A 13882-nucleotide genomic window follows, 5' to 3' on the forward strand; every position below is an offset into this window, starting at 1 on the left:
TTAGAATATGTCCTACCTTACACATACACTGCACCCTGTCCATGGGGCTACCTAGGGCCTACCTTAGGGGTGTCTTACATGTAAGAAAAGGGAAGGTTTAGGCCTGGCAAGTGGGTACACTTGCCAAGTCGAATTGGAAGTTTAAAACTGCACACAGAGACATTGCAGAGGCAGGTCTGAGCCATGATTACAGGGATGCTAATGTGGGTGTCACAACCTGTTCTGTAGACCCACTAGTAGCATTTGATTTACAGGCTCTGGGCACCTCTAGTGCACTTTACTAGGGACTTACTAGTAAATCAAATATGCCACTCATGGATAAACCAATCAACAATCCAACTTACACAGAGAGCATATGCACTTTAGCAATGGTTAGCAGTGGTACAGTGCTTAGAGTTCAAAAGCCAACAAAAACAGGTCAGAAAAAATAGGAGGTAGGAGGCAAAAAGATCAGAGATTACCCTGCAAGAGGCAAAAAGTCCAACAGTATGGTACTAGTGTCTTTAGTTAACATATGTTAAACAGTGAAAAGTTTATGCTGGTGCCACCACTTCCATGTAACTGGAGAAGAAGCATAGAGCAGAATCCAGATCACATTACAAAGCCCTAAAACAAAAAGTTAAAGACTCATCTTGGAACCTCTAGTATTTATTGTTAGTGTTGATGAGATTTATAAAGCGCTCGATTGCCCGAAGGCGGCTTGGCGCTAGCTATGCTGCTATCCAGAAGACCAAGGAACAAGAAGGATAGAAGCTCATTCTATATTGAATAACCAGGTTTTCATATCCTTCCTAAAAAGCTTTCTCTGAAGGTAATAATAGGCAATGTAGAAATTTGTTATAAAGAGCCATTCTTTTTTGGATATAAGGACCTATTTGCACCACAACAAACATTCATTATGTCTCCTTACTGATAGCTGTATTGATGCATTTCAGATTCAGGTGAGGTCACAATCATATGGCTGTACCAGAAATATCTTGAGGATATGTCTTCTTTTTGTTGGTAACTTGGAACTTTTTCTATTGCCTATTTCTTGTACTTTGGTACTGCTATACTGAATATGTGTTGTGGTGGCTTAGCTTTCATATGTAGACTCTGTTCATTCTGGATTATATATAGGGACCAAGAACATATAGAAATGTCCTAACAAGACTATGTGAAATTGATTTCTTAAAAGTATCATAGTTCAGAGTACTGGAAGATGTAGGAATTAGTCACTGCTGTTTCCTTTTCTTGAATGACACCTGGGTCTTTGATATAGTTGCTGCTTTTGAAAAGGAGGAATTTGCTGATTTTGAAAATAATGGTTCTTCTGGTGTGCATAAAGAGGTTTCAATAACGTTTTCGTCCTTTTTTAGGCCTCCGTCTATATCTTTGTCTGATACTAGGCCTTAATTTGAACAGTCCCAACAACTTGTACTCCAAACAAGGTATTTCCTGAAATGTTTAGAAGGCAGGTGTAAAATCTTCTGCTGACCTTCAGTGAAATGTGGATGAAGGGTGAAACGCCCCCCAAAACAATCCATGTGCCACATTTTTTGCAACCACTGCCCAGTGAAAAAACTTTGTGGCTTATTGTCTACCTTCAGCAATGTTGTGCTATGAATAATTACCCATTTTTATCCATTCTGTTGTCTAGATTGCCGTAACTAACTATCCAGAGGGCTTATGTGCTCCTGGCACTAACCCATTTCCAATCTGATTGCTATTTTCTGGGAGGAAAGTGATGCATGCTGAACAAAGAGCGGAAAAACGTTTTGCTCATCTTTTCGTCTCCACTGAAAACTACCATAATTTTTGTTGGCATGTGGTCTATTACAAATAGATGATTATCAGAAGGAGCAGTGTAGTGGAAGATTGGGGTAAGAACAGTTTATCATTTGCTTTAGAACTGGTGCTAAAAACACTCTTCACTTTTAGTGGGCTCCAAAGACTTGAACATCACTGATGTTCTAACTGCTGTAGATGGGACATAGCTAACAAGGAGCTCTTCTAATTTCCTGGGATTCTCCTGAAATACAAAGTTTCATCAGCAGGGGATGGTTGTATGATTATTTCACTGATGCTAGGAGGACCAGTAGATAATGTGAGTCTCACATTAACTCTTAGCTCAGGTGGAGAGGTAATTCTGAGCTGGTCTCTACTGAGCGTGGTATTTATGCCTACAAAAAAGCTCTACTCAATCCTACTATGTTTCTTAAGAGAAGCTAAAGGTGACATTTGCATCTAGTAGAATTAGAAGCTTTCCTGTTAGAAATGCTGGAGTAGAGTCTATAGTCTCCTCTGCTGTTACATTTTTGAAACGTAATTTCTCAGGTGGTGTAATACAGATAGTAAGTACCCTCTGCACTGAGTGCCTTATCAACCAGTGGCTCGATTTTGAGGAATTAATCCACAACGAAAACAACATGGTAAAATGAATTGAGGTTAAAAGTGATTCCATCAATCCCCAAGCCACATTCAAGCACCAGTGCAATGTTGACGACAACCGTATGCCAGAGCAAGTGTAAAAAGGTTCCTCAGTGTTGATGGTGGCCTTGATGCTGTCCCGGTCACAGCCAAAGTTGGGATAATCACTACCATGTTAGCTCAAAATAAGAGTAAAGATGACATATTCTTTATTTTACTAAGAGGAAAATGATCTTTGGATCAAGCGCAGATCTTAAGAAGCTGGTAAGTGAATGAGGTGGACCAGTCCAAACATGGCCCAAATGTCCTGAAGACGTTTTCCTTGTCTCTCTGTGACATGTTTTATTTTCATTCCGTTACAGTGTGCACTATATTCAACACCATGGTGTTCAGAGACGCAAACTCTGACTGTGCAGAAATAGTGAACAAAACGACCTGTGATTGGTGCTATAATTGTGGATGCTGCAAGGTTAGTGGTTTTAAAGGGCAGTCTCCGCTGCAAATCTATGTAGAAAAGATCGCAGTGTTTTATTGTTGCTATTATTTTGTTAAATTTTAATAGTATTTTGAAAAATACTGTTCAAGATTCACTAGTTCCCGCTAAGTTAATATGCTGGTTATTACATGTTGATATCCTATGAAGGGGAACTGACGAATTCTAAAGTACAAATCAGTGCTAATCACACACATATTTATTTGGTAAAATACTGCAAGGTCTTCTCGGTATTGAGAGATGAATCATGACCTATTGACGTCTCAATCAACTTAAAAAGATCCAACAGATGAGAGATTGTCACTCATGCACCTGCACGCTCTCAGTACCAAGGGACTTTCGAAACCGACTGCCAATTTCAGCCTTTTGGATGGAGAACAAAAAGTCTGCGGCGCTCAGCAATTTGTAATCCCTTCTCTTAGCTCATACAGAGGATCAATGAATATGGACTTGCAAAGAAGATCCAGTGACACAAGTGTACACAGCCTTCCACAATAATGTTCTGTATCACAGGGGAAGCCCAGCCTGCTGACTCTAGCAAGCCATCATCCATTCGCCAAACACAGTCAGAGAACTAATGAATATGCGGAAAATGCACAGTATTTCTGTGTATTCACAGGAGGTCACATGGAGGACCTGCACCTAGTGACCCAATCAGCTCTAAGCAAACACTTCCTACGTATCTGCACCTACAATGGAGAATGGAGACCAATGACCGATATTTTACATTGTAAGTTAACACCGGAACCTCAAAATACTGTCTATATTTCAAAGACTGCCTTGTATACTAGTGTGAGATAAATACGCTGCTTTCCATGGTAATCACTAAGCATATATTAATTTAAAGATAGCAGAATATTGCTCTGAATAACTTGCATTGCAATGTTTTACATTAAACAACATAAGGCAATAAACTGAACTTTACATTTGTTGGCACATATGACACTGTATTGAATGATAGATGTGCTAGCTAGGTACTTGCTAGATGGACTTGCAAGAGCATCAATTGAAAACTAATGACAAACCTACCTGTTCGTTTCCAGAACTTCAAATCCATATATGTCGAGTAGTCCAATCACATTTGTTTTTGGTGGATCCTGTGAAGTACATTATTAAAAGGGTTACACAGTGAGAAGGCTTCAAATCTTACAGAGAACCCTACCCGTTGTTGTCACATGAAGTATTAATAGATAGAAAACTTAACCTAGATAAAAATAAGTTGCTTACTTATAACTACAGATCTCCAAGAATGGTATCCCTTTCAGGATCACATGTTTTGAATAGTACTGATCACCTGACAGGGAATCATTGGTAATTAAGGGCCAGATGTATCAAGCGATTTTGCATTCGCAAACGGTGCGAATCGCAAAATTCGGCCGTTTGCAAATGCAAAAATGCCTTTCAGAATGTATGAAAGGCATTCGCAGTGCAATTTTAAGGAATCGCTAAAATAGCGATTCCTTAAAATTGCGACCCCATTTAGAGAATCACAAATTGCGATTCTCTAAATAGGAAATCGCAAATAAGAAATCCTTATTTGCGATTACTTAAGCCATGTTTCAAGCATTTCCTAAATGCGAATTGGGCATTTAGGAAATGCAATTACCACCAACAAAAGTTTGGTGGTAACCATGTGCAAATTTTAAAAATGCATTTGAAATGCATTTTTAAAATTGACATGTAGCGCACACATGCCCCTAAGGCATGTGTTTGCTTCACATATCCGTAAAAATATTTTTGGGGTGCAGCAGAGGGGGCCCTTAGGCCCCCAGCACCCTGGGATTTGCATTTCCTAAATTGCTAATTCTTAACTGGAATTCGCAATTTAGGAAATGCAAAACCATTTGCAGCAGGCCCATAGGTGCAAATGGAGTTGGATTCTCTATTTGCGATTCGGTAATAGCATTTGCGAATTTTAAGAAATCGCTATTACCGAATCTAAAAAATCATACATACCATTTTGCATTTCTTAAATAGCGATTTCTTAAAATTCGCAATTTAAGAAATGCAATTTGGTTTTTAGATACATCTGGCCCTAAGTCTACGTAAGTTTTCGAAAAAACATAAAACAATGTCCAAAGTTAGATCTCATCCACCTCATTTTGAGTCTGTTTCTTTCAGCTAGTATGTGAACGGACTTCAAGTAATGTCTCTGAAGTCTTCAGAAAGTTTAGTAGCATGGGGAGTACAATTCTACATATTGAACGGCTTCGTGGATGTGTCTCTTGTTAATGTATGAAAGTTTAAAAGATGCATTTGCAGGATAACCTTAGTTACAGGTAAAAAACTAAAACTTTTTTCTTCTCCTGCACTGGATCTTTCATAAACTAACAGGCTTGAAATAGAACACAAAGCATTGCTTACCTGGTAAGACTGAAAGGTGAAACTTCAACAAAATGTTTTTTTCAGCACAGAGTGCCCTGTTTACATCTCAGCTCTTGCATTTGTATAAAGGTAATTGTGACTTGTGAATGCATCTTGTGTCTTCCAAAATGCCTCTTTGCAAATAGATTGGAAATATGTTTGCTTGGGGGGATGCAGTTGGAACCAAGTCTCCAGTAACTTGATACTTGCAGTAATCCATTGAGCTATACCTTGCTTTGATAATTTCTACCACATATTGGAATACCCATATGCCAGAAACAGTTGGCAGTCATTAATTCTGCCTGTCTATACTGTCTCAGAACCGTTTTGCCATCCAAAGTGTACAGAGTTCTCTCTAGAAGATTGCCCATGCCCATATGCTAGAAACAACTGATTTGTTGATCGACAGCCAATAATCACGTCTGGATATAATATCTCAGGACCATTATGACACCTAGAGTGTACAGAGGTCTCTCTAGAAGATTTCCAGCTTTATAGAGAAAGCAGGTATGATGACATGAATATGACATAGTTGACAAGAATATCAGTTGCTACTTGGAGCAGGAATCTTTGATTCCTTAGCTTTGTACTTTTGATCTACCTGATGCGACGACAACTATTAAATACTTTTTTCAAGAGAGAAACTGAAGTTTACAGCACTGCAATATTTCAAATCCGGCAGAACAGTGTTTATGTTCTAATAACATGTAGGTTAGGTCTAAGGACGATACTTTATATTTCATACCTACAGGATGTCATTCAGCTGCTAGTAAGTAATAGGAAAGGCATATGCTACCTGTTGAAAATAAGGCACAATCTGATGTAGATGAATTGCCAGTAATTGGTGATTATTTCGAAGCTTTGAAAATAAAATAAATTCCACTTTTTAGATTGTGATCTCGATGTACGTCCCATCCTGGATTAACATAACAACTTCATAGACTCCTTAGGTAAATTGAGATGTCCGTATTCTAGAATTTTAGTTGCCATTTCAGTGGCTGTGATTCATTTGCTGGATCGTGGTAAATGTCAGAGCATTGTTATTAGCCAAAACATTTTTCTGAACCCTACAGCATGAGAGAGCAATAGCATCAAATGTGTAGCAGATTCAGATACCAGAATTTTCTAGGACACATTTGTGCAGGGAGAGTAATGCTGCACAAGGTCCTCTTGAACTGTGGGTTCAGAAGTGTGATTAAGGAGATAAGAGAAAACAATAGTGAGATTTGTTGGACTAGGAGATTAAAGAGTGGTTTGTCTATTTTGTGTCTTCATGCTTCTCCTATCCCTCAATCCCATGAAGGAGTGATTGTAGGACTATCCTCATCGACCTGAGGTCTGAGGATTTAATCTGCAGGTACTTTTCAGTTGGGGATCAGTAGCTTTTTACTAAACGTCTCTCAGGTACACTCCATGTCTGGAGGCAGACACACCCGTCACTGCTGTTCTTTCCTGTGATGAGCTGTGTATACATTCTGCAGCCAAAAGATTGTTTGATGCTTTTGATAGAAGAATAATCTAGGTAAGGAAAGCTCTCAACAGCATGCACTCTGAATTGGATGCGCACCCCATCAGGATATGGAGGCTACACCCCAGCTCCCTTTGTGTCACTGTCTAGAGGAGAGGTGCAAACAGTGCAAATGTCAAACTGACCCAGGCAGGGAATCCACAAACAGGCAGAGTCACAGAATAGTTTAAGCAAGAAAATGCCTACTTTCTAAAAGTGGCATTTTCAAACACACAATCTAAAAACAACCTTTACCAAAAGATGTATTTTTAAATTGTGAGTTCAGAGACCCTAAACACCAAATTTCCATCTGCTCCCAAAGGGAATCTGCACTTTAAAACTATTTAAAGGCAGCCCCCATGTTAACCTATGAGAGAGCTAGGCCTTGCATAGTAAAAAACGAATTTGGCAGTATTTCACTGTAAGGACAAATAAAACACATTAGTATATATCCTACCTTAAACATACACTGCACCTTGCCCATGGGACTACCTAGATCCTACCTTAGGGGTGCCTTAGACATATGAAAAGGGAAGGTTTAGGCCTGGTAAGTGGGTATACTTGCCAGCTTGAATTGGCAGTTTAAAACTGCACACACAGGCACTGCAGGGGCAGGTCTGAGCCATGTTTACAGGGCTACTCATGTGGGTGGCACAACCAGTGCTGCAGGCCCACTAGTAGCATTTGATTTACAGGCCCTGGGCACCTCTAGTGCACTGTACTAGGGACTTACTAGTAGATGAAATATGCCAATTGTGGAAAGCCAATTACACATACATTTCTCATAGAAGCACTTGCACTTTAGCACTGGATAGCAGTGGTAAAGTGCCCAGAGCATCAAAAACAGCAGAAACCGAATCCGGCACACATCAACATCCTGGGAAACAGAGACAAAACGTAAGGGTAGACCAAGCCAAGGATGCCAAGTCTAACACTCTTGTACTAAAAAGTATACACATGTAAAAAACGACTGAGCTGTTCTATTTGAACACATTGGAAAAGTGAATGAAACAGCAAGGGTACAGTTTGAGAAAAACAATCATTCTGTTCTCACCATGAGCCAGGAATAAAAAGAGAAAGAATTCAGACGTCAGAACCGTGAGTAACTTCAGTGTGCCTCAGAATTAGAATTTGTTTAATTTTTAAGACGTGTCTTCATTTTGAGAAGGTTAAGGAATGGCATTTGTAAAAAGTGAAGCAAAACCCATTTCAAGTGGTTGACCACCATCTTGGCACAATTCAAAAATATGAGTCCTGCTGCTCTACTGAAAGTAAAAGCCGTATTAATGGAACACTTGAAAACGTTTTTCTAAATCCTATTTTTGAATGTTTTACTTTTTGTACTGTTGTGTTGAGTGGCAAACGTGGATGACTAGCTATTAAAAATATTTTCTGTTGTTGCCACATCTGCTACGTTGCTTGAGAAGACAGTAAATGTATTTGCCTATATAAAAAGGAATAATACCTTCAACACTTATAAAAGTATAAAATAACAATCATCCTAATTTTCGCTTGACTACAGGTACAAAGTTTCTCGGGTTCCTTTATATGTCAACTTCAATGAGTTTTCATTCACTCACCTTATTGGCTAATGATCCATTGATTTTGTTGACCAGCCAGTTAAATGTCCTTCCATAAATTGCTTTTGCTACAGCATCGCGAGCATAGTATGACAGTTCTACATCCAACGGTGTAAGAAGCTGCGGCAAAAAATAACATTTTCTTTGTATTTGTCAGATTTAAAATATGACAGTTTTTGCTTAGTTTTGAAGCAAGTAGCACATATAATGATGTCATGATTGCAATATAAGAATAAAACATTCAGACCTACGTGTAACAATATCTTATCTCATGTTTAAAATAATCACTTTCTAGCCAGTTAGAAAGCTATAAACCAAGTAACAATTCTTGAAATTAGACTAAAGCCATCTGGAATTTAGAGGAACCCCCTATGCAAGATGATAGGTTATCATTAACATGTAGGAATTATGGAGTAGCAAAGTATTACTACCTCTCTCTGAATTAAAGGAGCATTCTGGGGCAGTCTCAAGGGCAGTGTATGAAAAGATAGCAGCAGATTTAACAAAATGTCTCCCAACCCAGCGTGACAGGGAGGAAGCAGGAGAGCGCCACATCTACAGATATATGGCACTCTTTTCTTCTCTCCCTAGCGCTGGTGCAGAATATTTCTGCCATGCACCAAAGGCATAACAAAACTTGAGGGCCCTTCCCTGCAAAGCACATGGAGGGGGCCACCGCTCCCCCAGCACACCACCTACCACTTTGCTCCAACACTAGAAAATCTGGCATATTTTCAATTGAAACCTCCAACATGTAAGGAAATGGCTCTATATTGCCATGCTCAAAGTTCTAATAAAGTGAGAAACACTCTTAACATATAAATTGCAGCATTCGTAACATTGTTGTCAAGAACAGAATATGTAACTGAGACAGGAACCAGAACAACGCCAAGGAGTGGTCCTATTGTCTTAGGAACTGCATATCACTGAAGAACAAAGAACAACTTCATAAGGTCTAAACTAGAATTGGCATTGATTGAAAATTACTTGGAACTTTGAAAGACAATCCCAAACCTGTAATTTTAAAGACTCAACTGACAATATACACAAGGAGCACATATGATATAATTCAGTATCCTGCCAGCTGCAAGAGACATAAACGAGTGGGAATTATCTGCATGCCACACACTTGCGTCTATCAGGGGGTGTGTATGATAATAACCACTCTAAAGTATTTAAAATTAACCGAGCAATCTTAATTTCAACCATCATGGCTTTATTAGTAAGCAGGACAAAAACAGACAGAAAAACGAGGCTGCAGATGAAAACAGCATTGATGCTTCAGAACATTGATACAGATGTTTGTCTGTTTGTATTTGTCATTTCTGTAGTGTAAACGATGCTAATTACATGATTTAAGAAGCATGCATTACAGACAAGTGAAAACACCATGATTAACACATCCTGTAGAATAAAAACAAATAATAGCAGCAAGTACCTAATAGCAGAATCTATGCTAACTGTAGTTAGTGAAGCAAAGGAAAAAGTGCAAATACTTTCAAAGTGCATAATTAAACAATCACCAGTCTAGCAATATACAAAAAGCATAGATCACAAGCATGCTCCAGGGAAGAGCACCTGAAAAGATCACTAAGAGAAGGGAGAACTGAAGGAGAGCACAAAGAAGGGATTAGCAGAGAACCCTATAGGACAGCACAATGAGGGTGTAGCAGAGGAGAGCACTGGACTAGAATACTATCAGGAACAGGCAGTGAGGGGCACTGGTGGAGAGCATGAAGAGGAAGAGCAGTGAGGAACACTGCAATGGAACAGAGCGCTAGAGGAAAGCACCAAAAGACACCTCTGGTGAAAAGCACAGTGAGAAGATAGTGGAAAGCACTACAGGGGAGCATGAAGAGGAGAGGAGGGGAATAACACTGGAGGAAAGCACTGGAAGATATCTCTAGAGGACAGCACAGAAGAAGACCTCTCAAGAAGAGCTTCAAGAGGAGGGGGCAGCGGAAAGCAGCGGAGGAGATCACAAAGAGCAGGTGCTGGAAGACAGCACTGGAAGAGAGCCATGAAGAGGAGGTTGTAAAAGAAAGTGCTGCCAGAAAAGAGGGTTAAGAGGAGCGGGTAGCCTAGTCCACCGGATGTGGTCACAAAGAGGACAGGGCAACAGAGAACAGCAAGAACAGAAAGCAATGGAACTGAACAGCATAGAACACTGAGAAGAAGAAGCAGTGGGGAGAACAGAGCAGGCAGTGAAGGTGAAAACAAACCACAACAGAGGAAAGCATGCAGAGGAGAGGAAAACATACACTACGGAAGAAGCAACACTGGTGAAACATTGGAAGCACTGGAAGCAGAGTTTTAGGTGGGATGAAAAAGGTGGGGGGTCTCTAAAAGGGGTGTGGCCAGTAATTAAGGGACAAACACCTAACCTAAAATGTTTGTGATTTCCATATTGTGCTACTCAATCAGCATTTTGGTCCATCTGCATGCATGCTGTTATTGCATCCATTCATATCACATAGCAACAGACATACACCTAAAACCAGCCAGGACTGTTGGCTTTGGCAATGGTTGTTAGCTGTTTAAGATAAATTAGTAACAACAATGATTTTTTGGTAAAAAATTAATATTGAAAATGTTTCAGTTTGGAAATTGTGAGACAATTAACTTTTACAGCAGCCTGTGAAAGGGGTAGAGATTTGTGTCTCAATCTCACTTGTTGTGTTCATTCTTTTAAACCTTTACAGCCTTTTTATCGTCAAATCTGCATATCTTACACCTCAGCTTTGTCCTCTTCACCACCTTCTTTCCACTCTCTCCTGAATGCACTTCCTTGCATCTCCTTTATGTCACCACCCCCCAAACACACAACACACCCACTGACCTGTAAGCAATGTATTTTTTTTCCTTGCAACTTGTCAATAGTTTGACAACTGTGAAACTCCTTCAGGCACACATTCATAAGGAAGCACAATTGTGACTAAAGTACATGACTATTGCTCTGTGCACTCTGCAAAGAGGCTAAGGATTGGATGACTGTATTTTGAACACTTTTATGATCCACTGACAGGCATTGTGATCAACTCGTGCTGCCTCGGACTTCCACTCAACAGTGCTCAATTGTGGCCCGTTATGAGCACTTGGAGGAGACTTAGTTCAAAGTATGGTCAATACAAGTGCAATATGCTAAATAAAAAATACAGAAACACAACATCCTGTAATAGCTAACACTCTTAGGGGATGTAAGCTTAAGTAAAATGTGTGAAATATAAACAGGAACTGATTAACTTAATGCTTTTTACATTAATTGTTCAGAAATCGATCAGTGTTATTTGCCAGTAAAGGACATAAATATAGGGCCCAATAAGGACCCGTTTCAAAGTGCGTTTTTAATTACCCCCGAGTCTGAGACCTGGAAGGATCCATCCCACCCACAAAACCCTGACTGGAAGAGAGCACCTGAGGAGAGCATGAAAAGGAGGGTAAAACGGAGAGCACTGTAACAGAGCACTGAGCAAAGTATAAAAAGAGTGCAGCAAAAAGCACTCGAGGAGAGCCCAGGAGGAAAGCACAAAGAGGAAGCAACAGCAAAGACCAGTTTGAATTGGAGGGAGGAGCAGTTACCTCTCCGAGGCTTGCACTGATGCAACAGAAGGAAGGGAAGATCTACAAGTCACGTCACAATTCACCCCATACCTAATGCAATTGATGTCAGCACAAGTACAATTTTGAATAGGGAGGGGGTCAGCGCAACAACAATTTTGCAGGCCGCTGTACCAAGCATACAGTATAAATGGATTTAAGGCTTATTGTGAACAATTTGCTAGAACCAAAATTAGATTCTACCCTTGGTATAGTCTGCTCCACCAGATCTCTGTGACTGGGGGTGAATGTTTGCATTGTTCAGCATTTGGTCCATCATTTGTTATTTTTGCTTTTGTCATCCTAAGTGAGAAAGGTATGCCCAGACATGGGTTCCATGCTTACTGCACCCCTGGATTCAAGCCAGCCTGGCTGATGAGGGATGATACCCTGAAACCGGTCCCAGGATGCTTGTTTCCGGTCCAAGGAGGACCTGGCCTGGCAATTCGGGCTGGACTATTCCCATGGGGAGCAAGGCCAAGACTGATTTGCATATATATGGCTGGGTCCAACTGCGATGGCAAAAAAAAGATGGATTAAACCCATATCTTTGTGACTGGGGGTGAGTGTTTGCATTGTTCACATTTCGTCCATCTTCTGTTCTTTTTTATTTTGTTACCCTAAGAGGGTAAAAGGTATGCCCAAATGTGGGTCCTGTGCTCATAGCGCCACTGGCTTCAAGTTAGCATGGTTGATGAGCGGTGATGCCCGAAAAAGGTCCCAGGATGCTTGTTTCTGGTCCAGGGAAAACTTGGCTTAGCAGTTCAGGCTGGACTATTCCCATGGGGAGCAGGGCCAAGACTGATTTGCCTACGGGTGGGTCCAAACTGGGATTGCGTTGTGGGCAAAAAAGATGGATTAAACCCAGATCTTTGTGAATGGGGGTCAATGTTTGCATTGTTTAGCATTCTGTCTATCATCTGTTCTTTTTGCTTTTGTAAACCTAATTAGTGTGCATTACTTTCAAGTGATGCCAGGGCAGAAGGAGGGTGGTATCTAAATAATGCTTGGATCACCTCAAAGTATTCATCATTGCAGTCAGTCCACTTCACTCTCTTTTAACAGACACTCTCTTTGGGATTAAACTCTAATTACCATACAATATCCTCTTTTAAGCCCACAATCCCGAACCAGTAGCCATTTATAAGAAAGGTGATGACAAAGGGAAAATTATTGACAATAAGCAATCAAAGCATTATTCTCTAGTCTGTCACTCTTGTCAAAAAGCTTCTCTAAGAGTAGACATCAAAAGAGGACGACGTAGCAGTTATAAAGCGAGTATCACAAATAAGAACATTACATGCACACAAGACACCTGAGACACATTTCACTGTAAAGTATCATGAAGCACTGCACATTCCACCTTGATAGAAGAAGACTCTCCATCTGTTGTTTTCAATGGCATGGGAAAATTGGTGAAGATGCTACAGCCAAGTAAACAGCTTACATAGGTATACAATGAGCCACTGCCCATGTTACCGCCACCCAAGTACAAATGGAGACTACCTATTCCTGCTGGGCATCATGCATTTATGATCAACAATCTATCCCAGTCACTAGTGAAAGATTGTGTAATTTACAGACAATGAGAACCACTCACAATTCTCCACTGAGGTTTCCATATACACCAAGATGTCCAGTCCTAGAAAGTCTCCTCTTCACCTGCTGGGAGTGCAGTCACTTGCATCAGACAAAACCATAACAATGCTTTAGACAAGAATGGGGAACCAGACTTTTCAACAAAGGCTTCAAGGGACATTTGCAGTTATGAGACCAAACCATGTAAATGGCCCACAAATGTGATTGCTATCAAAAGGAGAAGGCTGTAGCTCAGGCATCAAAAAAGTATGGAGATGATTGCAACTTTTGAAACCCCGACATAGTTTAACCAATACCTAAGGAGTCAACAACCAAAAATCATTAAATAATGTG

General features: G+C 40.2%; 1 protein-coding gene across 1 annotated transcript in view; it reads right to left on the reverse strand.

Moving 5' to 3' along the window:
* The window catches only part of MYO1H (myosin IH), a 570182-nt gene that overhangs the window by 366735 nt on the left and 189565 nt on the right, over window positions 1-13882 (reverse strand). Inside the window, exons 9-10 of the mRNA XM_069212716.1 lie at window positions 8354-8473; window positions 3932-3999 (exon numbers count right to left, since the gene is read on the reverse strand). Of these exons, the coding sequence (XP_069068817.1) occupies window positions 3932-3999; window positions 8354-8473 (188 nt within the window). The remainder of the gene's footprint in view (window positions 1-3931; window positions 4000-8353; window positions 8474-13882) is intronic.

The sequence above is a fragment of the Pleurodeles waltl genome, chromosome 11 (genome assembly GCF_031143425.1).
Source record: "Pleurodeles waltl isolate 20211129_DDA chromosome 11, aPleWal1.hap1.20221129, whole genome shotgun sequence".
Lineage (NCBI taxonomy): Eukaryota > Metazoa > Chordata > Amphibia > Caudata > Salamandridae > Pleurodeles > Pleurodeles waltl.